The sequence below is a fragment of the Oryctolagus cuniculus genome, chromosome 6 (assembly GCF_964237555.1).
Source record: "Oryctolagus cuniculus chromosome 6, mOryCun1.1, whole genome shotgun sequence".
Classification (NCBI taxonomy): Eukaryota; Metazoa; Chordata; class Mammalia; order Lagomorpha; family Leporidae; genus Oryctolagus; species Oryctolagus cuniculus.
The window spans coordinates 27,177,563-27,202,139 of record NC_091437.1 but is presented as its reverse complement, the minus strand read 5'-3'; the positions used below and the strand labels follow the sequence as shown (position 1 = coordinate 27,202,139).

At 47.4% G+C, this 24,577-nt stretch overlaps 1 protein-coding gene and 1 long non-coding RNA gene across 21 annotated transcripts in view; one reads left to right on the top strand and one right to left on the bottom strand.

Moving 5' to 3' along the window:
* SMIM33 (small integral membrane protein 33) overlaps positions 1–9,146 on the bottom strand; it is a 59,324-nt gene extending 50,178 nt beyond the window's left edge. For 2 of the 14 annotated variants that reach the window (XR_011389756.1, XR_011389751.1), the window contains exons 1-3: positions 6,782–7,120; positions 5,072–5,458; positions 4,194–4,397 (exon numbers count right to left, since the gene is read on the bottom strand). This is a non-coding gene — a long non-coding RNA (small integral membrane protein 33). Of the gene's footprint in view, positions 1–4,193; positions 4,398–5,071; positions 5,459–5,857; positions 7,239–9,012 lie in introns of those variants that run through there. The other 12 variants (XR_011389752.1, XR_011389749.1, XR_011389757.1 and 9 more) reach the window with 10 other exon arrangements.
* DNAJC18 (DnaJ heat shock protein family (Hsp40) member C18) overlaps positions 3,771–24,577 on the top strand; it is a 30,782-nt gene continuing 9,975 nt past the window's right edge. Inside the window, exons 1-7 of one of the 7 annotated variants that reach the window (XM_070076192.1) lie at positions 3,771–3,875; positions 6,894–6,980; positions 9,112–9,298; positions 10,620–10,765; positions 16,538–16,723; positions 20,898–21,007; positions 21,759–21,868. In XM_070076192.1, the coding sequence (XP_069932293.1) occupies positions 6,941–6,980; positions 9,112–9,298; positions 10,620–10,765; positions 16,538–16,723; positions 20,898–21,007; positions 21,759–21,868 (779 nt within the window). In that variant the 5' untranslated portion in view covers positions 3,771–3,875; positions 6,894–6,940. Of the gene's footprint in view, positions 3,953–6,421; positions 6,441–6,893; positions 6,981–9,111; positions 9,299–10,619; positions 10,766–16,537; positions 16,724–20,897; positions 21,008–21,758; positions 21,869–24,577 lie in introns of those variants that run through there. The other 6 variants (XM_070076193.1, XM_051843432.2, XM_070076195.1 and 3 more) reach the window with 6 other exon arrangements.

Here is a 24,577-nt window from a genome sequence, read left to right as displayed (position 1 = left end):
TGTCAGGTCTGCCTCCATTCACCTGTGGTGTCACTGAGAGCTGAGGCCACGGACCAACCACTTGGAGAGAAGAGGGAAACAAGGGGCTAGAAACAGATTGACCATCACCAACAAAGAAGTTTTAAAACCGCAGAATGAGAACGGGGGGGCCCAAAACATTTGACTATGAAACTCTAGTGGTGGGAGCCGAATGATCTGCGGGCATTTGCCCTTGGCTTACTCCAGGCTAAGCTGGCATCACTTTGGTCCTAGCCATGGGACCATAAGGACTGGGAGGGCTTGCTGCAAGGACAGGTCTGCAGCTTTATAAAGCAAAAACGCACCCACATTACCCCAGAAAGCTATTACCTTTGTGTCCTAGAAACAGGACAAAGGATTGCAGAAATACTCTAAAGTCATTTAAAGAGAAGGAGGTGGGGTGGGTGTTTGCCCTAGTGTTTAAGACACTACCTGCATACCATATTGGACTGGTTCCAGTCTTGGATCTGCTCCCTACTCTAGCTTCCTCCTAATGCACATCTTAGGAGGTAGTAGGTAATGGCTCAAGTACTTGGGTCCCTACTACCCATGTGGGAGACTCGATGAAGTTCCAGGCTCCTGGCTTCGGCCATTTGGAGAGTAAACCAGCGGATGGAAGGTCTTTCCCTGTCCTCTCTCTTTTGCTCTGCCTTTCAAATTCATTAAATTTTTAAATTCTAAAAGATGTATTTTTTTTTGTTTCTTTGAAAAGTAGAGGGGAGAGAGAGAGAGAGAGAGAGAGATCGAGATCTTCTCTCTACTGGTTCACTCCTCAAATGTTTGCAGCAGCCAGGGCTGAGCCACGCTGAAGCCAGGAGCCAGGAGCTTCTTCCAGGTCTTCCAAATGGATGACAGGGGCTCAAGTACTTGGGCCATCTTCCACTGCTTTCCCAGGCCATAGCAGAGAGCTGGATCGGAAGTGGAGCAGCTGGAACACGCACGAACCAGAGCCCATATGGGATGCCAGTGTCCCAACCCACAGTGCCACAAAGCTGGCCCCTAAAAATTTTTAATAAAGAGAGGGAAAAGAAAGGAAGTACTTACTTTCTTAATAAAGGCATGCCTACCTACCATGACACTGGCTTGGAAATTAATCTTGTCTGGGGAGAATCCAGGGGAATCATCTGAGTGTATACACAGGGAGCATTTAACTTTTTTTTTTTTTTTTTTTTTGACAGGCAGAGTAGACAGTGAGAGAGAGAGACAGAGAGAAAGGTCTTTCTTTGCCGTTGGTTCACCCTCCAATGGCTGCCGCAGCCGGTGCACCACGCTGATCCGGTGGCAGGAGCCAGGTGCTTCTCCTGGTCTCCAATGGGGTGTAGGGCCCAAGGACTTGGGCCATCCTCCACTGCACTCCCTGGCCACAGCAGAGAGCTGGCCTGGAAGAGGGGCAACCGGGACAGAATCCAGCGCCCCGACTGGGACTAGAACCCTGTGTGCTGGCGCCGCAAGGTGGAGGATTAGCCTAGCGAGCCGTGGAGCCGGCAGGGAGCATTTAACTTTATAAGCAGCTGCTAAGGAGCAGTTTAGAACTCAGTAGAACACAACTTATTCACTCTTCAGCATATATGCTACTGTTTTTTTCTGGTTTAGATTTCACAAAATGATATGAGAGAGGAAAGCCTAGAATAAAAGGTTTCATTCTCCCTGCCTTATCAAGACTATTAAAGTAGGGTTGTTATGGTGCAGCAGGTTAAGCCACTGCCTGTGACTCCAGCATCCTATAAGGCTGCTGGTTTGAGCCCTGGCTGCTCCGCTTCCAATCCAGCTCTCTGCTAATGCACCTGAGGAAGCAGTAGAAAATGTCCCAAGTGATTGGGCTGCTGCACACAAATGGGAGACCCGGATGAAGTTCTAAGCTCCTGACTTCAGCATGCCCCAGCCCCTGCCATTGAGGCCATTTGGTGAGTAGACCAGTGGCTGGAAGATCTGTCTGTGTAATTGTGCCTTTCAAATAAATAAATCTTTTTTAAAGATGTTATTAAAGACCAAAAGCCATTCCCATGAAATTTATATTTATTAAATAAAAGCTTTCTAAAAAAATAACAAAAGATGTTTTCACTCCAGAGCCTATTCACCTGCCAAATATTTAAATGAAAGGCAGTTCTAAGGAAGCATAACTACACATCATTCTGTTATTTTATTTTAGATGTATGGCCATAAAAAATTTTCCTCCTATAAGATGACAGGCATAATAATGCTATTAATCTAAATTAAAAGGCAATATTTTTCTGAAAAGAAAAAAGCCATTAAAGAAAGACTGAGAAAATCTACTAGTTTATAAATTCCTCTAGGCAAGATGTGTCACCTTCTAATGTCTTTAGCTCCTGTGTGGCACACAATGCCCAGCACATCCTAGGTAATGAAAACTGGCTTGGGGGGGCAGATGCTTGGCACAGCAGTTAAGATGCCACTCGGGATGCCCATATACCATACAGAGTGCCTGGGTTCGATTCCTGAATCTGGTTCCTAGCTCCAGCTTCCTGCTATGGGAAGCAGCAGATGAGGATGGCTCAATATTTGGGTCCCTGCTACCGAATGGATCTGGATGGAGAGTTCTCCTGGCTTCAGTCTGGCTCTCTTGTCTCTTGTGGGCATTTGAAGATGGAAGATCTCTGTCTCTGTATCACTCAAATAAATAAGTAATTTTTTAATTAAAAAAAATCTTGTTTTGGGTGGAGAAAGTTGGGTTCTACCACAGATCCGAACATCCCCTTTCTCCAAACCTCATTCCTTATTTTTTAAAAATCCCCACAGATTCAACACTTAAAAAATCAAAATACATTTGTTGATTTGAAAGGCATAGTGAGAGAGGGAGAGACCTACAGGTTTGGGTCAAGGTGAAACCAGAAGCCATGAGCTTCTTCTGGGTCTCCAATGTGGGTAGCAGGGGCCCAGCACTTATGCCATCTTCTGCTGCTTTCCCAGACACATTAGGAGGGACCTGGATTGGAAGTGGAATAGCCAGGACTCAAACAGGTGCCCATAGCAGGTGCTGGCACTGCATAGCAGCTACACCACAGTGCTGACCCCAGGTTTTTTACTTTTAAAGTGAGGTGGCTGGGCTATTTGGCTTCCAGTATCTTTTCCAGTTCTTAAACTCTAGATGTAAGAAAAAATGCAAACGATTGAGAGATCCCTCCTGTGCAAGTCCTTGACATTGTCTGGACTTCCATTTCCCTGTGTAGTCCCACAGGGGAGTAGTCCCCGGGGAGAATGATCCCTACCCAGCTCTGTCTCCCTCCAGAGGTGTCCAATAGATAAAATGCAATCAAAATTTGGAGACTCATCAGAAGTCCAAGTCCTAGCAAGCAATTGTAGCAGACTATCTGCAGTACCACCATCCAGGCCTCGCTGTGGGCCCAACACACTTGTTTCCTTGCTGCTGGGAGTATGGGCTGTGGGGGGCTCAAAGCCAGGCAACAACTGCAGATGGGGTGGGGGTGAGGGTGAAGAACTGGACCCATTGTCTCCATTTCTTCCCCTGACCGATTCCACTTCTCTTATTCCTCACAGCTCTTGTTCCCAGGAGCTCTCACCAAGAAACCTTGGATCTGCAAAATTGAGTTTCAGAAACTATTTCCTGAGGTACCCAACTCATGACATTACTGCTACAGTACTTCAAAAAAATAATTCATATATATTTGATTGAAACCACACTTCCAGAGCACATAACTTACTAGTCAGTTACAGTATAAAAATCCATCATGGGGATAGAACCCTCCAGGTGACCTAACAATGTCTAGCAGTGCTGGGTTCTGCTTGAATCGGTGTTGTTCCGTGAGTGCCATGGGCACTTAGCTCAGCTGATTCATCACCCTGGACTAATCGGGTCAAGGACATGGGTTTCACTCAAGGTAACATCTCCATTACAAGGCCACACATTTTCCCGATTCTGGACAATGTCCTGCAAATGTGAGCTGTTAGTCATAAGGTATTTATATGCATGTGGGCAGGGGCGTGACTGGCATTAATATTTTTGAGACTGAAAGGTTGTTACCCTGACACTGACACAGCAATACCACATTAGCCATGTTGATTTTCCTGTTGCTAGGTGACTTATCCTCTAGGAAGGGGTTAAGGATGAACTCACTGCTGAGTTCTGCTCTACAGCAAACTACGTTACAGTGGATTCTGCTGGAGGATCCTACTATTTATGCAAACACAAGCCTCACCTCTGACAGGATATCCGAGTGCAGCCTGCAGCCTCTGCAGCTTCCCTGAGATCACATCTCTTCCTTGCTGTCTAGACAACAGGATGGTGGCTGCTTACAAGGTGGCTTCCTCCTTCTCATGCGGGTCTACATGGTCCTAAAGCAGACACACGAGGCAGGATGGGGCACTTGCTGTAGTCTTCTTCTTTTATTTCTTCCTCCATCCTATGGAAGGACAACCAATAAACCAGCTCAGGCACACAGGACACATGGACAGAGGGATTTTTTATCCAATATCCTTCTTTCAGGGAAGAAAAGGGAAGCATCTCAAGCACACAGAGCACATAGCAAACCTCAGTATCACCAGCAAAAGTCCACTACACGTCAGCAAGTATCTTTAAAAGTTAGTGGAGAGGTAGGTGTTGTGGTGCAAGGGGTTAAGCCATGGCTTGGGGCACCTGCATCCCATATTGGAACATCTGTTCAAGACCTGCCTAGTCTGCTTCCAATCCTGCTCCCTGCTAATACACCTGGGCAACAGGGGATGATGAACCAAACACTTGAGTTCCTGCCCCCATTGGGAGACCCAGATGGAGTTCTTGGCTCCTGGTTACAGCCTGGCCCGGACAGGGCTGTTACAGCCATTTGGGGAATGAACCAGAGGTTGGAAGATGTCTCTCTGCTGTTCTGCCTTTCAAATAAATAAATAAATAAAGTTTTTAGAGTTAGTGATGAAAACGGATAGAAATCTGAGCTAGGACTTGGTAAAATGATTAATCAGAAGAAGGATGGCTGCAGGCTTCCTTGGCCTAGTTGTGGCACAATTTCCCAAAGTCAGGCTCCTTGTGGATTTGGGATGTCTACCATTCTTTCCTGTTTGAACCTCTTTGGACACCTACCTCCTCCTCTTTGAAAACTGCCTTGAAAATCCCAGTTCCTCTTCCTTATTTCCTTCCCCATTGTTCTGGCACTCTTTCTGCTGACTACTTTCCCCCTGGAAACTCCATATCATCCCCTTTTAGGCCACAGCGGAGATTAAGTTTGACAGTGGAAAATTATTCTTGCCGAGTGAGTGGTTGGGGAGCTGAAGCAAAAACTGGCACAGAAGAAGTCTCAGTGTGGAGATTTGGAGTTCTAGGCTCGTGTGATACAGTCAGAGGGAAAACAGCTTCAGAACCCTTAGCTGAAGTCTGAGCAAGCTGAAGGGCACATTTGCACGGCAATATCCGAGAAGGCTGCAGAGCTGAACCATTTTTCTACTATTCCAGGAGCAAAACACGCCAAGTCTAAAAAAGAAGGGGAGAGGAGGCTTCAGAGGGTGAAGGGAGAGGGTGCTGAGGTACTAGACATCGCCAGGAGACCCCAGCTCCCCAGATCTTGTCCAGTGCTCTTGAACCTGGACTCTGTTTCTTAGTACTTGCATAATTCATAGTGCTTCCACTCCATCCAGTTCCATCTACAGTGCTCTAGCACTTCCACTCTCAGCCCCTCTTGGACATCTTTGAGAGCCTCTAGAGCTGAGCCCTGTGCCCCTGGAATCCAAGCTGCATCCCACCCTCTGCTGTCCATCTTCTAGAGCAGCTGTCTAACCGCCCAGCACCAGAACTCCCCTCTTATGTTCATCTACACATGCCCCTGATCAGGTCCCTGGCTGCTGCGCACTGGTGGCCTCTTTAGGATCTTGCCTTCTGTGAAGCTGCCTGGGCTGGAGGAGCTGGGCATATGTTGTGTCCCAGGATTCATCTGGGGTTCGGGTGAATTCCTTGTCTCAGTTTTAGGGCACGATACAATCTACCCAGTCATCGTGGATGATCCTTCACACAGTACTTCAATTTTCCATCCTTCTCTCTCCTGCAGCTTTGATAACTGCATTCAGAGGCTAGGGTGCAGGGAAAAGCAGCTCCCCAGGATGCTGTGGTAGTGTTTGGCTTCTTGCGCAACTTGTACTGATTACCAGATAGGCTGGTATTATCCGGGACCTTATGACATACACAACACACCACCACCATCACACCCTTAACACTACAATGTCAAGCAATCCGTGACCTCTGCCGCCTATGAAGAGTCGCTTTTATTCTTTGCTGGACTCCGTGAAAACCCAGGAACGACAGGAAGAGTTCCTCATTTCCTTTTACAGCCCGGTCCTTAAGAAGAAAGGAATGGGCTGAGGAAAAGATGGACTCGAGTGTGGCCTAAGGAACTTCCCTCTTCTCTCTCTGGCTGAGGAACTGAGGGAGGAGAGCCATTTCCGGACGGCGCTCGAACCCCGTAAATCACTCTCGTATTTTTCTTGGCTTTTAAGTTCCCCAGAGACGAGTTGGGCATTCTCCAAAACTCATCTCGGACTCCCCAGGGCCTAGCACAGGCTTTGCGCAGAACAGCCACTGGCGTACATTTCAAACGGACAGCCCTGAGGGGACCAACAGCCCTGCCGTGTCCATCTCGCGGGCAGGCCCCTCAGCCGCACCTCCTTGGCTGCTCCCAGGGGTGGGCAGGGCAGACGCCACTACCCCCACTCCACACACGAGGACGAGCCAGTAACCGCGCAGCTGCCAGCCAGCGTCAAGGCAACTCCCCACGTCGCCCCTCGAAGGGCCTAGCCCCGTTACCTCACAGCGTCTCTGAATGCTCGCGCGCAGAGCCTGCCGGGAGTTGCAGTCCCATATGGGCTGGACTACACTGACCAGCGTGCCCCGCGCTCTGCGCCCCCTTCTCTTTCAGCTTCGGGCTCGGGGGAGGCTCGGCGGACCTGCTGACTAGGAACGGATATGGCGGCCACTCTGGGCAGCGGGGAGCGCTGGACACAAGGTACCGGGTGGGACACCTGGCCGGAGGGTGGGACAGGGCGGCGCTCGGGAAAGATCAGGGTTGGGACTCCTGAGGGAGCAAAAGGGTTGCGATCCGGGGCCCGAGGCGAAGGATGGAGGCTGGGAGAAGATGCTGAACCTGGGTGTCGTTCCGGATGGACTGGACGACCGCCCAGGCAGGGACCGGGATACGGAAACGGGGAAGGTTGGCTGAGGCTGCGGACCGGGCGGGAGCCCAGAGTACCCGGTGACGACTTGTTGCCTCCGGCCCCAGCCCCGCCCCGGCCCTTGCCCCGCCCAAGGCCCGCGGTAGCCCCGGCAGACCGCGCCCGGTGGCCGGAGGGCCCGCCGCAGGCTGCGGGCTCCAGAAGCAACTGACCCTTGGTCCTGGCTTGCCCCTCCAGCTAGCATCAGGACCCATAAGCCGGCCTTTGCCATCCTGCAGGTGGGCAGAAAGTATTGGCCCCGGACCTGTAATGTGTCCCGCGTTGTGCTGCTGATGCTGCAGTGGAAATGTGACAGGCGTGGACCCCTGAGCTACTGAGAGTTTGACGGGTGAACAGCCAGCTACAAAACAGGACCATGAAGTCCTGGGCTGCACACTGACACCCAGCCCAGCCTGCGTGTCCAGCAAGGCTCTGTGGCGAAAGTGTGCCATCATTCGTGATGATGCCTTGGAGTTAGCCGGGCCACCCTGGAGGAAGAGTGTCAAGTGGTAGTCACTGAGGGGTGCTCAGCGGAAGGTGTTTGTAAAACCTAGTCCAGATCCTTCAGACAAGACTTGAGTGCTCTGCCCTCTTGGACTAGATGCCGGGGCCCCCTTTGCATTCCCCAGGCACTGTCATCTGTTCACTCCTCTCCCATTAAACCGCACCCTCTTTGTGGTCTTACCATTCACCCCCTGACCTATCTAGAAGTGTCTTCGTACCTACTAGTTCTGTAATTGTTAGGGTTTTTTTTTTTTTTAATTTAACTCCTCTCTTCTTGATTTTTTAAGTTTTATTTCTATATTTATTTGAAAGGCAGAGTGAACAGAGAAAGAGGGAGAGACAGAGAGAATGTGAGAAGTAAAGAGAGAGAGAGATCTTCCATCTTCCCAAATGCTCACAACAACTCGGGCTGGGCCAGCAGCGGGACTTCCACCTGGGTCTCTCACAAGGGTGACAAGAACCCATGGACTTGGGCCATCAACTGCTGCTTCCCAGGCACATTAGCAGGAAGCTGGATTAAAAACAGAGATGGGTTTTGATTCCCTGGCACTCCAATATGGGATGCAGGTGTCCCAAACAGCAACTTACCTCCTGTACCACAGTGCCTGTATTTTTAAAGATTTGCTTATTTATTTAAAAGTCAGACTTAGGGAGAGGGAGAGACATCTGCTGGTTCACTCCCCAGATGGCTGCATCAGCCAGGGCTGAGCCAGGCCAAAGTCAGGAGCAAGGAGCTTCATCTGGGTCTCCCACGTGGGTGGCAGAGGCCCAAGTACTTTGAGCAGTGGGTGGCAGAGGCCATCTTCCATTGCTTTCCCAGGCCATTAGCAAGGAGCTAGATTGGAATTGGAGCAGCTGGGACATGAACCAGTGCCCATACAGGTTGCCTCAATGCCGGCCCCTGCCTTTCTACTTTAAATCTTAGGGGTGGGAGGCATTACAACAAAGAATAGTATTTTATGCCTCAGTGTCACTCCTTACAATAGGCTTCCCCCTGGGCTACAGTAAAGGCAGGGTATTGAACAGATGCCTCTTGTACCCCTCTTTTGAGACTGATTCAAGAATATTGGCTCTTTCTCTATGTTTCCCTCTATCTTTTTCTGTAACTCTGCTTTTCAAATAGGTAAAATATATCTTTTTTTAAAAAAGAGTATTTGCTGACTACTGTAGAAATAGTGGATATCATTGTAATTGTAATGTACTTCATGTTTCTGGTGTTTATACATTTTTCTTGGTTACTTCCCATACTTCCTGTATTCTTTCCTCAAGGCAGATGGCTAGCATGTGTGGAAGCTTAAAAGTTAGCCTGTTCCTCACACTTACCTGCTCCTCCCTGCAAACAGCCCCCAGTAGTTAAGCCAGGTAGTGAAGTTGATATTCAGGGTCCGAGGGAAGCCTAATGGAGAGGCTACTGCTTTGCAGCGTACATTGACGCAGTTAGAAGAAACAAGTACCCCGAAGACAGAGCTCCTGAGTCTCACGATCCCTGTGGGTGCTCTAACTGCATGAAGGCGCAGAAGGAAAAGCAGTCTGAGAATGAGCGGAATCAGACCCGCCAGGGTGAGGGGACCTCCACTTACACTGAGGAGCAGCTGCTTGGCGTACAAAGGTAAGCGTGTGATGGAATTAAAGGAGCGACTTTGTGTAAAGTGCTCAGAGAGTGGATGCACAGTGCCAATCCTGCCTGCCGCTGCTGCTGTCAGTATCATTATTGTTGAATCACAAGAGCTTCAGGACCTCACAGGGAGGCGTGTGAGCTGACTGCACTGCCTCTGCCTCAAGAATATAACACGCACCGAGAGGCATTCTGTCCGACAACAGAACGCAGTTCTCTCAAGTACGCATGTCATATTCTTGGGGTTAGCCATATCTTTGGTCATAAAACAAGCCTCAATAAATTTTAAAAGGTTGACATCATTGTTTTCTGAAATCAGTTCTCTTATTAGAGAAAGAAATTTTGGAAATTCACAAATATGTGGAAATTAGGCCACAGATTCCTAGAAAGCAAATAGGTCACAGGATACATTTCAAGGAAAGTTAGAAAATGATTTCAGAATGAAAATCCAACTTAGCAAAATGTTTAGGCTGCAGCTAAAGCACTACTTAGAAGGAAACTTACAGCTGTAAATGCTCACATAAAAAATATCAACCGAATTAAACCTCATATCAATAACCTAATCTATCTCGAGAAATTAGAAACAGAAGAGCAAACTAAACTCCATCAGGAGGATAAAGGAAATACTATAGAGTAGAAATAAATGACATAAAGGATAGAAAACAATAAAGTCAACAAAACCATAAGTTGATTTTTGAAAATATCAACAAAATCGACAAACTGTTAGCTAGACAAGGGGACACAAAGAGAAGACTCAAATAACTAAAGTCAGGAATGACAGAGGGGACATCATTACTGATCTTACAAAAATAATATAGATTATAAGAGAATACCAGGAACAGTCCTATGACAACCAACTAGACAACCTAGATGAAATGGACATGTACCTTGAAAGATATAAACTCCTGACACTAGCAGCTGGCACTGTAGTACAGTGAGTTAAGCTACCACAGTTTAAAGATAACCACAAGGAAAGAGAGAGAGAACATGAAGTGGTCAGCTGTTTCTTCTGGCTTTGCTGTCCTGTGATTCTTCTCTCAGGATCTTAGCCTGAACCTTGAAGTAAGAATTAGCACACTTGTTCTAGTCACTCGCAGGGATACAGGAAGAATAAACTAGATGTAAAAGTACTTTCCCATCCAGGCATTAAGCTCTGGATGGGAAAAGGATAATGAACTTGAATGCTTCATTGACTTTTTCGCTAACTTGCAGGTTTGTTTTGGGTCTCCCGTTAGAGAGAGATTTGATGTATTCTTTTGCAGTAATTATACAATAGGAGCCTTTGTAGACATACATGTTTCTGAATTTTTTTTAGGATCAAAAAATGCAGAAATTACTACGAAATTCTGGGAGTTCCTCGAAATGCCAGTGATGAAGAGCTTAAGAAAGCTTACCGAAAACTTGCACTGAAATTTCACCCTGACAAGAACTGTGCTCCCGGGGCAACAGATGCCTTCAAAGGTCTGACCCTAAACTGATGCACTGGTGCTTCATGCTGCCCCTGTGGTGACTGCTGACAGCAAACTGCTTTTAGCCTTCCCTGTATCTGTTTTTTTTTTTTTTTTTTAATGGTGAAAAAACATACATTCAGAATTAGCCAGCTGAACTCAGTTTAGAGGATCCCAATTTTGTTGGCAATATCCAAAGCATCATAATCAGGACAAACTTACGCTTTCTTCTGTCCGTCAGGCCTGATCGGGGCATTGACCTTGGCCACTTCCGAGTCACTGAGTTTCTTCACTGCCTGTTTGAGCTGGAGCTTGTTGGCCTTGACAGTCACCATGAACACAGTGTGTTATTGTCTTCTGTCTTCTTCATGGCAGACTCGTTGGTCAGTGGAAACCTTATGATGGCATGGTGGTCAAGCTTGTTTCCCCTGGAGGCACTCTTCTGAGGATACTTGGGCTGCCTCCAGAGCAGCAGCGTCTTGGGCCCATGGGTGCTGTTCAGATCCTCTTTTTCGTATGTAGCCATGGACACCTCTCAGCGCTGCCTTCTTGACCTTCAAAGCCCTTGCTTTGCCTCTGGCTTTTAGAGGGGCAGGATCTTCCTTCTTTACCTTCATTGCCATCTTGTGTCTGTTTCCTAAGGCCATAAAGGGGTTCTCCTTTATGTGTTCTCCTCCCTGCCAGTCTCTTAGTGATTATCTGTCTAGCTGCCTTCTGCTTTCATCCACTTCCTTAATGTCTCTTGGGAGTTTCTTTGTAATACCTTTAGTACCATTCATTCCTGATTCAGCAGATATTTACTGAAGACCTTCTATGGACCAGTCGCTAGAGTGAATAAACATGTGCAGTTCCAGTTAGACAACTTGCGAGGGCCCAGCATTGTGGTGCAGCAGGTCAAACTGCCACCCGAATCACCGCCATCCCATATGAGCTTTCCCATGCAAGTACTGTTTTGGTCCTGGCTGCTGCACTTCCAGTCTAGCTCCCTGCTAGTGCACCAGGGAAGACAGCAGAAGATGGCCCAAGTGCTTGGGCCCCTGCCATCTGTGTGGGAGACCTGGGTGGAATTCTAGGTTCTTAGCATTGGCTTGGCCCAGCGCTGACCATTGTAGCCATTTGGGGAGTGAACCAGCAGATGGAAAATCTTTCTGTGTCTCTCCCTCTCAAACTGTAACACTGCCTTTCAAATATATAAAATAAGTCTTTGGGGAGAAAAAAAAAAAAAACTTAGGGGCTGGGAACTGTCGCTCCCCGTCTTCGTGGAGGAACGACACAGGACCCTGCGCTGTTCTTTTGTCTGCTCGGCCCTCCCCGGGTTTGCTGCTGGTCCTTCCCGGGTTGGCTACCGACCCTTCCACCTCCGTGGAAGGGCGGTTCCCCCTGGCCACTTTCCCCACTTCCGCGGGGGAGCGGCACACCGCCAGCCGGCTCTCTTGGGGGCTGCACAGGTGTTCCTTCAGATAGATGTTCCTGGTGCATGTTGTCTCTCTCCTCCTTTATAGTCCTCTTCCGCCAATCCCAACTCGGCTGCCCACACGCCGAGTACGCTGCTCTCCTCCAATCAGGAGCAGGATCAGCTCCTGGAGGTCATCACTCAAGTTGGCAAGAGGCAGCTGCGTAGAAGCTGCTTCCTCCTCTCCCAGCGCCATATTGTGGGAGAGCAGATGCATAGAATAAGTCTTAATTCCAGTAACTTAGTCTAGTCCGAGTTGCTCCCCACAGGAACTGCTTGCAGGTAGGTCCCAGGCAGCATTCCCAGTGTCTATGGTCATGGACTTCTTTGTTCTTGAAACCCTTATCTTAACATGTTCATATAGGGCCCAGGCTGTGGTACAGTGGGTTGAGCCATGGCCTATGGTACCAGCATCCTATAGGGGAACGAGTTCAAGTCCTAGCCACTCCACTTCCAATCCAGCTCCCTGCTAATGTGTCTGGGAAAGCAGTGGACAATGGTTCAAGTACTTGAGCCCTTGTATCCACATGAGTGACCTGGAAGAAGTTCCTAGCTCCTAGCTTCAGCCTGGCCCAGCCCTGGTCATTATGGCCATTTGGCGAGTGAACCAGTGGATGGAAGGTCTCTTTCTCTTTCTCTTTCTGTTCTTCTCTCTCTCTCTCTGTAACTCTGCTTTCAGATAAATAAATAAATCTTAAGAAAAAAGTTCATATGAAAAAGGTGTTACAAAATATGTTAATACAGTTACTGATCAAATCTTTTTTCCATTGATAGCCATGATACTTTCACAAAATATACTCTTGAAAAATATTTTGGACCAAATACGTGATTAGAAATCTTAAGAGCTTCACTCACAGGAAAGACATTGATTCAGTCAAGGATCATCAATTGATGCTGGAACCATGGAGTGACAAGTTGTTACATGATTTCAAAGTATTGTCCCACTGAATACTTATTTATGAAGGAGAAGATGTCTCTGTAATAGAGAACTGATTGTCACCACTTTAAACAAGTGATCCAATCTAACACTAAATGGTATACCACCTATATAGTATTCTGAACAAAATGTTTGGTGTGGATCTAATAATGAGGAAACAATCAGAATGTATGACATTCTACAAGAGTACTAACCTAGTCTTCAAAGAATTTCATGTAATCAAAAACAAAAAAGGTAAAACTGCTCTAGATTAAAAGACAATCAAGAGACATAAAACCAGGGCTGGTGCTGTGGTATAGCGGGTAAAGCTGCCGCCTGCAGTGCCAGCATCCCATATGGGTACCAGTTCGAGTCCTGGCTGTTCCACTTCCAATCCAGCTCTCTGCTATGGCCTGGGAAAGCAGTAGAAGATGGCCCAAGTTCTTGGGTCCCTGTACCCATGTGGAAGACCCAGAAGAAGCTCCTGGCTCCTGGCTTTGGATAGGCACAACTCTGGCCCTTGTGGCTATCTGGGGAGTCAACCAGAGGATAGAAGACCTTTCTCTCTCTCTGCCTCTGCCTCTGCCTCTCTGTAACTCTGACTTTTGAATAAATCTTTAAAAAAAAAAGACATAAAACCAAATGCAATATTTGGATTTTTCATGGATATATTACATGATAATGATTCTTTTTTGTTAAAGATTTATTTGAAAGGCAGGGTTACAGAGAGAGAGAGGAAGACATTCCATCTGCTGATTCGTCCCCCAAATGGCCACAATGGCTGAGAAGCCAGGAACCCAGAGCTTCTAGATTTCCCATGTGGGTACAGGGACCCAAGCACTTGGACCATCCTCTGATTCTTTTCCAGACACATTAGCAGGGAACTGGATCAGAAGCAGAGCAGTCGGGAATTGAAATGGCACCCATATGGGATGCCAGTGTCACAGGTGGCAGCTTAACCCATTATGCCATAACACCGGCCCTGATAATGATTCCTGATAGTTATGATAATGGTATGACAATTGTGATCATGAAGGAGAATGTCTTTGGAAATGTATACTGAAGTATTTACGGGTAAAGGTCATAATATCTGCAAGCCCACTTTCAAATATTCAGTAAAGGAAAATTTTACATATAAATGTACATATGTATATATATATATATATATATATATAGAGAGAGAGAGAGAGAGAGAGAGAGAGGTGGGGGTAACAATATGGCAAATAGTTTATATGTTTTACTACTAATAGTTTATATGTTTTACTACTTTTATCAATTTTTCTGTGGGTTTCATATTTTTCAAAAAGAAAACAAGGGGCCAGTGTTGTGGCATAGTGGGTTAAGCTACAACCTGAAACTCCAGAATCCCATATGGGTGCTGCTTCAAGTCCCAGCAGCTCCACTTCCAATCCAGCTAATGTGCCTGGGAAAAGTAGCAGAATGTGGCTCAAGTGCTTGAACCCCTGCCTCCCACATGGGAGACCAGGAAGAAGTTCTGGTCTCCTGGCTTTGGCCTGGCCCAACCCTGGCTGTTGTGGCTATCTGGGGAGTGAACCAGCAGACTGAAGATATCCCTCTCCCTCTCCCTCTCCCTCTCCCTCTCCCTCTCCCTCTCCCTCTCCCTCTCCCTCTCCCTCTCCCTCTCCCTCTCCCTCTCCCTCTCCCTCCCTCTCCCTCTCCCTCTCCCTCTCCCTCTCCCTCTCCCTCTCCCTCCCTGTAACTCTTTCAAATAAATACATATTAAAAAAAAATGGGGGCCAGTGCTGTGGTATAATAGGTTAAGCATCCACCTGCAGTGCAAGCATCCCATACGGGCACCGGTTTGAGACTCAGCTGCTCCACTGCTGATCCAACTCCCTGCTGATGGCCTGGGAAAGTGGTGGAAGATGGCCCAAGTGCTTGGGCCCCGGCACCCACGTGGGAGACCCAGAAGAAGCTCCTGGGTTCTGGCTCTGGATCATTCTGGCTCTGGCTGTTGTGGCCATTTGGGGAGTGAACCAGCTCATGGAAGACCTCTCTCGCTGCCTCTCCCTCTCTGTAACTCTGCCTCTCAAATAAATAAGTATTTTTTTAAAAAGTAAAAAAAATTGATAGATCTAGAAAATTTTATTTATTTTTAATTAATTTACTTACTTACTTATTTATTTACAGAGAGGCAGAAGCAGAGAGAGATATCTTACATCTGCTGGTTCACTCCCCAAATGGCTGCAACAGCCGGAGCTGGCTGATCTGGAGCGAGGAGCACGAGAACTTGTGCTCTTCCAGTGCTTTCCCAGGCCATTAGCAGAGAGTTGGATTGAAAGTGGAACAGCCAGGTCTCGAACTGGCACCCATATGGGATGCTGGCCCTGCAGGTGGCAGCTTTACCTGCTGTGCTACAGTGCTGGCCCTGGAAATTTATTTTTTTTTTAAAGATTACAAGTGGCAGCTTAACCTAATGTGCCACAATGCTAGCCCTGAGAACATATTTTTGATGAAAGAAGAGTGTGGGCTCTTTGGAAGAAATTTACTTAACATGTCTGGGATTTGCAGTGATTGGCAACCTGACCTGCAGAAGGGGATGTCCTAACTTCCAGGTCCCTGAGATGGTTCAAGGACTGTTGCTTGGGAGTTAACTCTCACTTTAGTAGTTGTTCTTAAGTTATCTGATTACAGAGTTGTTGTTTCTGGCTTAGCAAACTAAATCATAGAAAAGTGCAAAGCGGGCCAGTGCCATGGCTCACTTGGTTAATCCTCCACCTGTGGTGCTAGCATCTCATATGGTCACCAGGTTCTAGTCCCGGTTGCTCCTCTTCCAGTCCAGCTCTCTGCTGTGGCCCAGGAGGGCAATGGAGGATGGCCCAGGTGCTTGGGCCCCTGCACCCGCATGGGAGACCAGGAGGAAGCAGCTGGCTCCTGGCTTCGGATCAGCGCGGTGCCGGCCATAGTGGCCATTTGGGGAGTGAACCAACAGAAGGAAGACCTTTCTCTCTGGCTGTCTCTCTCTCACTATGACTCTACCTGTGAAAGAGAAAGAAAGAGAGAAAGGGAGAGAGAAAGAGAGAGAAAGGGAAAGAGAGAAAAAGGGAAAGAGAGAAAAAGAGGGAAAGAGAGAAAAAGGGAAAGAGGGAAGGAAGGAAGGAAGGAAGGAAGGAAGGAAGGAAGGAAGGAAGGAAGGAAGGAAGGAAGGAAGGAAGGAAGAAAGGAAGGAAGAAAGAGAGAAAGAAAGAGAGAGAGAGAAAGAGGGAGAGAAAGAAAGAGAGAAAGAGAGCAAAGCAAGCACTTTGGGGGTTGTCTAGGCTGAGCACCTCTCCTTGGGCTCCTGTGAAGTTGTCCAGTACCAACTAAGTCATCGCTGGGCTTCTCATCACTGCTGGTGTTATTACCCTCTGCACAGCACGGACTGCATGTTCATGTGTTTCTTCTTGCTGTTGCAGCCATAGGAAATGCCTTTGCAGTCCTGAGCAATCCTGACAAGAGACTTCGCTATGATGAATACGGAGATGAGCAGGTGACCTTCACAGCCCCTCGAGCCAGATCTTATAATTATTACAGGGACTTTGAAGCTGATATCACTCCGGAAGAGCTGTTCAACATCTTCTTTGGAGGACATTTCCCTACAGGTTAGTATCCCCAAATACTTGCTTTATTTTTTTTTAAATTCTTTATTTGAAAGGCAGTTATAGAGGAAGAGAGAATTATCTTCCATTTGCTGGTTCAGTACCCAAACGGCCATGACGGCTGAGGGTCAAGCTGAAGCCAGGAGCCAGGAGCTCCATCTGAGTCTCATGCATGGGTGCAGGGGCCCAAGGACTTTGACCCTCTTCCACTACCTTCCTTTGTACATTAGCAAGGAGCTGGACTGAAAATGGAGCAGCCGAGACTTGAACCGGCCTTCATGTGAAATGCTGGTATCATAGGCAGCATTTTTTTTTTTTTTTTTTTTTTTTTTGACAGGCAGAGTTAGACAGTGAGAGAGAGAGACAGAGAGAGAAGGTCTTCCTTCCATTGGTTCACCCCCCAAATGGCTGCTACGGCTGGCGTGCTTTGCCATTCCGAAGCCAGGAGCCAAGTGCTTCCTCCTGGTCTCCCATGCGGGTGCAGGGCCCAAGCACTTGGGCCATCCTCCACTGCCTTCCCCGGCCACAGCAGAGAGCTGGACTTGAAGAGAGGCAACTGGGATAAATCCAGCACCCTGACCGGGACTAGAACCTGGGGTGCCAGCGCCACAGACGGAGGCTTAGCCTAGTGAGCCGCGGCACTGGCCATAGGCAACATCTTAACTTGCTGTACCACAATGCTGGCCCCAAAATATTGATTCTTAAAAATATTTATTAGGGGACTAACACTGGAGTGTAGCAAGTTAAGTAAGTTGCCACCTGCAATGCCAGCATTCCATATGGGTGCCAGTTTGAGTCCCGGCTGTTCCACTTCCAATCCAGCTCCCTTCTAGTGTACCTAGGAAAGCAGTGGACAATGGTCCAAGTCCTTGAGCCCCTGCACCCATGTGGGAGACCCAGATGGAGCTCTTGGCTCCTGGCTTCAGTCTGGCTATCACAGCCATTTATGGAGTGAACTAGTGGATGGAAGATCTCTCTTTCCAGTTCTCCCTCTTTCTCTGTAATTCTGCCTTTCAAGTAAATTTAAAAAAAACAAAATCTTTAAAAAAAATTACTTATTGGGGTGGGTGTTGTGGTATAGCAGGTTAAGTCACTGCTTGGAATGCCCATAGCTCATATTGAAATCCTGGCTACTCTGCCTTTCAAATAAATAAATAAATAGGGGGATGGTGCTATGGCATAGTGGGTTAGTCCTCCACCTGCAGTACCAGCATTCCATGGGGGCTCCAGGTGTAGCCCTGGCTGCTCCTCTTCTGATCCAGCTCTCTGCTGTGGCCTGGGAAGGCAGTGGAGGATGGCCCAAGTGCTTGAGACCCTGCACCTGTGTGGGAGACCTGGAAGAGTCTCCTGACTCCTGGCTTCGGATAGGCCCAGCTCAGGTCGATGTCGCCATTTGGGGAGTGAACTAGCAGATGGAAGACCTTTCTCTCTGTTTCTCCTTCTTACTGTCTGTAACTCTACCTCCCAAATAAATAAACAAATAAAATCTTCAAAAAAATAAATCTTTATTTGAAAACAAATTGTTTATGGCTCAGCAAGCTCCTGTTTGAAGATCTGAATAGAGGGACAATAGTAGGATGGAAACTGCAAGAATTTGGAATCAGGGGCCAGTGTTGTGGCATGGTGAGATAAGCTGCCACCTGCAATGCCAGAATCCCATACCAGAATACCAGTTCAAGTCCTGGCTGCTCTGCTTCCAATACAGTTCCTTGCTAACGCACCTGGGAAAGCAGTGGACGATGGGCCAAGTACTTGGGCCCCTGCCACCCATATGGGAGACCAGAAATATATTTAGCTCTGCTGACTTATTATTTATTATTTTATTTTATTTGAGAGAGAGAGAGAGAGGGAGAGAGATCTTCCATCCACTGATTTACTCCACAAATGCCTACAACAGCCTGGGCTAGGCTAGGCTGAAGCCAGGAGCCCAGAGCTTCATCCATTTCACATGGGTGGTAGTTACACAAGTAATCGAGCACTCCCAGGGTGCTTTAGCAGGAAGCAGAATCGGAAGCAGAGGCGGGACTTGATCCCAGGCACTCTGATGTGGGATGCAGGCATCCAAGCAGAAGCTTAACCTGACTTCATTTAAATGAATCTTTGCAACTAGTGGATGAGAGAACTCTGAAACGCTAGAAGAGAGAGTGTTTGGGCCATGAATCTGATCTGGCATGCTAATGTGTGCCTCTGTGCCCAATACCAGATTATGTCACTGGTATCTTCAATAGCAACTCACAAAATACAGTTTACTTCCTGGGCATTAAACTATCCCAGCTTCCAACTCTCTGGTGGGTACTCTTTATTTATTTTTTTAAAAGATTTATTTATTCACTTGAAAGTTAGAGTTACACACAGAGAGAAGGAGAGGCAGACAGAGAGAGAGAGAGAGAGAAAGAGAGGTCTTCCATCCGCTGGTTCACTCCCCAATTGGCAGCAGTGGCTGGAGCTATGCTGATCTGAAGCCAGGAGCAAGGAGCCTCTTCTGAGTCACCCACGCGGGTGCAGGGGTCCGAGGACCTGGGCCATCTTCTACTGTTTTCCCAGGCCATAGCAGAGAGCTGGATTGGAAGTGGAGTAGCTGGGTCTCGAACCAGCACCCATATGGGAGGCCAACACTGCAGGCAGCAGCTTTACCCGCTACACCACAGCGCTGGCCCCTCTTTTATCTTTATAAAAGCTATTTTGCAACAATGATAATAATAGGCATTTTGGGGCCAGTGCCATGGCTCACTTGGTTAATCCTCCGCCTGCAACACCAGCATCCCATATGGGCACCAAGTTCTAGTCCCGGTTGCCCCTCTTCCAGTCCAGCTCTCTGCTGTGGCCCGGGAGGGCAGTGGAGGATGGCCCAAGTGCTTGGGCCCCTGCACCCACATGGGAGACCAGGAAGAAGCACCTGGCTCTTGGCTTCGCATCAGCATAGCTCTGGCCATAGCAGCCATTTGGGGGGTGAACCAATAGAAGGAAGACCTTTCTCTCTGTCTCTCTCTCTCACTGTCTATAACTCTGTCAAATAAAAAATAAAATAAATAGGCATTTTAATATTTGTTTATAAAGCATTTAAAAATCAAATTCTCACCGGCCGGCGCCGTGGCTCAATAGGCTAATCCTCCACCTTGCGGCGCCGGCACACTGGGTTCTAGTCCCGGTCGGGGCGCCGGATTCTGTCCCGGTTGCCCCTCTTCCAGGCCAGCTCTCTGCTATGGCCAGGGAGTGCAGTGGAGGATGGCCCAGGTGCTTGGGCCCTGCACCCCATGGGAGACCAGGAAAAGCACCTGGATCCTGGCTCCTGCCATCGGATCAGCGCGGTGCGCCGGCTGCAGCGGCGGCCATTGGAGGGTGAACCAACGGCAAAGGAAGACCTTTCTCTCTCTGTCTCTCTCTCTCACTGTCCACTCTGCCTGTCAAAAAAAAAAAAAAAAAAAAAAAATCAAATTCTCACAGCAAACCTGTGAAATACATATTATCAGCCCCATTTTTCCAACTTGTCTCAAACTCATTCAACTGATTCCAAATTCTTTTTTTCCTTAAAATTTATTTATTTATTTTTTTGAAAGGCAGGGATGAGAGAAATAAAGATCTTCTATCTGCTGTTTCAGTCCCCCAAATAACCACATCACCCAGGTCTGGCCCAGGCTGAAGCTAGAAGCCAGAACTCCATCTGGGTCTCTCATGTGGGTGAAAAGTGCTGTCTGTCTTATTTTTCTACTTGGTAAATTCGGGCAATACTGAATTCTTAAAGAACCTAGTTGGGGTAAGAACCTTGAAAAAGGCAAGGAAAGGGGCCAGCACTGTGGCATAGCAGGTAAAGCCATTGCCTGCAGTGTCAGCAGCCCATATGGGTGCCCGTTCGAGTCCCAGCTGCTCCACTTCTGATCTAACTCTGTGCTATGGCCTGGGAAAGCAGTGGGAGAAGACCCAAGTGCTTGGGCCCCCACACCTGCATGGAAGATCGGATGAAGCTCCTGGTTCCTGGCCTCGAATCGGCCCAGCTCCAACCATTCCTGCCACCTGGGGAGTGAACCAGCGGATGGAAGGCCCTTCTCTCTTTGCCTCTGCCTCTCTGTAACTCTGCCTCTCAAACAAATAAATAGATCGTTTTTTAAGAAAAGAAAAAGGCAAGGAAAGAGTGTTTAACATTTATCATCTTAAGCAATTGGTTTTCTTTCTTTTTCAGGAAATATTCATATGTTTTCAAATGTGACAGATGACGCTCAGTATTATCGCAGGCGGCACCGACGTGAAAGGACACAGACACAGAAGGAAGAAGAAGAAGAAAAACCTCAGGTGCTGAGGGAGGAGAGGACAGCAGCCTCTCCCACAGTTATACAGAGCCTGCCCTTTCGATGCACAGTCAAGTTTCAGAAGTTAAAATAAGAAATGTTGCTAAAATGTGCTTGAGGAAAGCAGAGGCAATGGTAACAAGAGCTGGATAATCAGCCCCAATGGGCCACAATGGGACCCACCCCTACCCATTCTTTGGAGGCTTCCTTGGATATCAGTTCCCCTGAGGAGCTGTCTTGATCAAGGTTTTCTTGAGCAGAATATAGGAACCCTCTTCATAATATCCAGAACTAAAGAGGGCTTAAAATAAGGAATCAAGGGGAAGAAGCCTGGCTGGACTCCTGACAGGCTCCCACAGCTCTGCCCAGGCCCCGGTCTGTCCACGGTGCCTGAGGGTGTGTGTCCCTTCTTCCAGTGGCAGCCTTGTGGGGAAGGTAGATGACTCTCAGCCTGAAATTCCTATGAGGGAGAGTGTGACTATGTCTCCTGGAGTCAGATGTCTCCCAAACCCAGTCAGCTGCAGCCAAGGCCACAGAGTTGTCTGATAACCAGCATGGCTCTAGAGCCTGCACCCATTCTCCTAGGGCTGTCTGCTTCATTGGTCTTCTCAAAGGAGGCCGCAGAAGGATTACTGGGTGCTGATTGTCAGGGGGGTTGTGGGGGGCTGCCTTCAGCCTCCCCTCAGGTTAGTGTTTCTCGGCAGAAAGTACAGCCTTCCCAGAAAACCGACACCAAATATTGTTTTCTCTTTCAGACTACATATTCTGCTTTTATTCAGTTACTTCCTGTCCTTGTGATTGTGATCATATCTGTTGTTACTCAGCTGCTGGCTGCGAACCCCCCATACAGTCTATTCTATAAGTCGTAAGTCAGATACTTATAAATCTTTCTTAATAACAATCTGGAGGGTAAATTGCTTGAAGGTTTTGTTGATGTGATACATTCCTATCATTTTGCTTCACCTTTCACTGTAGAAAACACTGATTTTATGTTTAAAGGAACAGGTGAGTGAGTGGGGAGTGTGGTTAGCCTCTTGTGTCTAGCGGGTGGATTGTTTTGTTCTACAGTGCCATCGTCTGGTCAGCTGCAGAATAGCAGTAACTGGTTTCTGAAGGAGCAGTAGAGTACTTGAAGCTCAGACTAAATCCTTAACACCATGGTAGAGTTGGAAGGAAAAGAGCCTGTTGAACTTGTGATAGGATTACAGGCTTCTATGGGTCTGGGAGCAAAGTAACTGGGATCCAGTATTATTTCCAATTTTAAAAATTGCTTTTGTCAGACTGTAGTTTCACATTTCTTTACTTTTGCTAAAAATAAACTTCTTTATAATGCTTGTTATTGCATGCAAATTATAAAGTCTGATAGGAATTTTATAAAAATTTATTCAATTAATTGTTTCAGTTAATCCAGTTCTCAAATTTTGGTCCCCAGGCCAGCATCATCCCATCAGTGGCAGCAGGTTATAAATGCAGACTCCAGACCCACTCCATAGCCCGAATCAGAAGCTCTGGGGGTAGTTCTGGGTCCACACTGAGGGTAGAGAATCACTGGATTCCTCTTTACTGATAATGAGTATGAGGTGTTACTCATTATTATAGTTTAGTGGACAGAAATCTTTAAAAAGTGGAGTTTCTGGGGGCAATTCTGTCTATGGACAGAGGCTATTGCTCTCTTCCTTTTCCTAGAGCAAAGCTGAGGTTCAGAGAGAGATTATTATTTTCAATTTTCATTTTATTTGAAAAGCAGAGAGACAGATCATCCATCTGCTAGTTCACTCCCAGTGCTGGGTTGGTCTCCCATGTGGGTGGCAGGGATAACCAAGTATCTTAGTCACCATCTGTTGCCTCCCAGAATATGCATTAGCAGGAAGATGGATAGGAAGCGGAGTACTCAAGACTCATGACTAGAACCAGGCCCTCGGATATGGGATGCAGGCTTTGAACCCACTGCACCTCAATACCCGCCCCTCAGAGAGGTTATGGCCACAGGATGCTCTGGCCTGATTCCCACTGTTTCCCAGATTCCCATGGTACTCCAACTTCATTTCTTGTTAGGCCAGTGGGGCTAGTCAGGATCTTCTCTGCTAACTCCTTCCCAGAGTGAGATGGGAGCAGTCACAGCCTGAGCTCTAAGATATTTGGCAAGATCCCTAAGTAGATAAATTATAAAGAAGATTGGGAAAAGGCCAAATATAACTCCTTTAAGATGGAATTTTTCCAGTCTGAATAAAATCAGCCTAGATTTGGCACCCTGTCATCACATTGCTTTTTTGTTTTTGTTTGTTTTTTTGTTTGTTTGTTTTAAGATTTATTTATTTATTTATTTTGGAAGGCAGAGTTAGAGAGGCAGAAGTGGGGGGGTGTCTTCCGTTTGCTGATGGAATGGCCGCAAAAGGCATAGCTGGGCCAATCTGAAGCCAGGAGCCTGGAGCTTCTTCCAGGTTTCCCATGTAGGTGCAGGGGCCCAAGGTCTTGGGTCATCTTCCACTGCTTTCCCAAGCCACAGCAGAGAGCTAGATCAGAAGTGGTGCAGCTGGGTCTCGAACCGGTGTGCCCATATTGGAGGCCGGCACTGCAGGCAGCAGCTTTACCTGCTACGCCGCAGCGCTGGCCCCTCATCACATTGTTTTAAGTTGAATTTGAGCTCCCTTCTCTACTTTCTTATTATTAGAATTTAGTCAACTTATACTTCTGCATGTTTCTAAGTACCAGGTACCATTGGATGTATTAGATCTACAGAGAATTAGCCCTGAAGTATCACTGAAATCTTTTGTCTGAGTCTTTGCAGCTCACTTAGTAGCAAAGTATGAAGCACTGTAAAATTTTTTAAAATTTCATTTATTTTTGTTTATTTGACAGAGCAACAAAAAGAAAGAGAGATCTTTGTCCACTGGTTCATTCCCCAAACGCCCCATAAAAGCCAGGGCTGGGCCACGCCAAAACCAGCAGCTAGGAATTCATTGCAGGTCTTCTACATAGGTAGCAGGGATCTAAGCACTTCAGCAATCATCTGCTGCCTCCCAGGGTGTGCATTAGCAGGAAGCTGGATTGGAAGTGCAGGCAGAACTCAATCCCAGACACTCCAATATGGGATGCAGATCTCCCAAGGGGCAACTTAACCTACTACACCACAATGCCTGTCCCTGAAGTGCTTTTGAAAAAGTTATTGGGATAGGGGCTGGTGCTGGGGCATAGCAGGTAAAGCCGCTGCCTGTAGTGCTGGCATTCCATATGGGCACCAATTCAAGTCCTGGCTGCTCCACTTCCGATCCAGCTCTCTGCTGTGGCCTGGGAAAGCAGTAGATGATGGCCCAAGCACTTGGGCCACTGCACACACATGGGAGACCCAGAAGAAGCTCCTGTCTACTGGCTTTGGATTGGCACAGCTCCAGCCATTGCAGCCAATTAGGGAGTGAACTGGCGGATGGAAGACACCTCTCTCTCTCTCTCTCTCTCTCTCTCTGCCTCTCCTTCTCTCTCTGTGTAACTCTTTCAAATAAGTAAATAAATCTTCAAAAAAAATAATTGGTGCTGTGGCATTCCCTGCTGAAGTGCCTGGGAAAGCAGAGGAGGA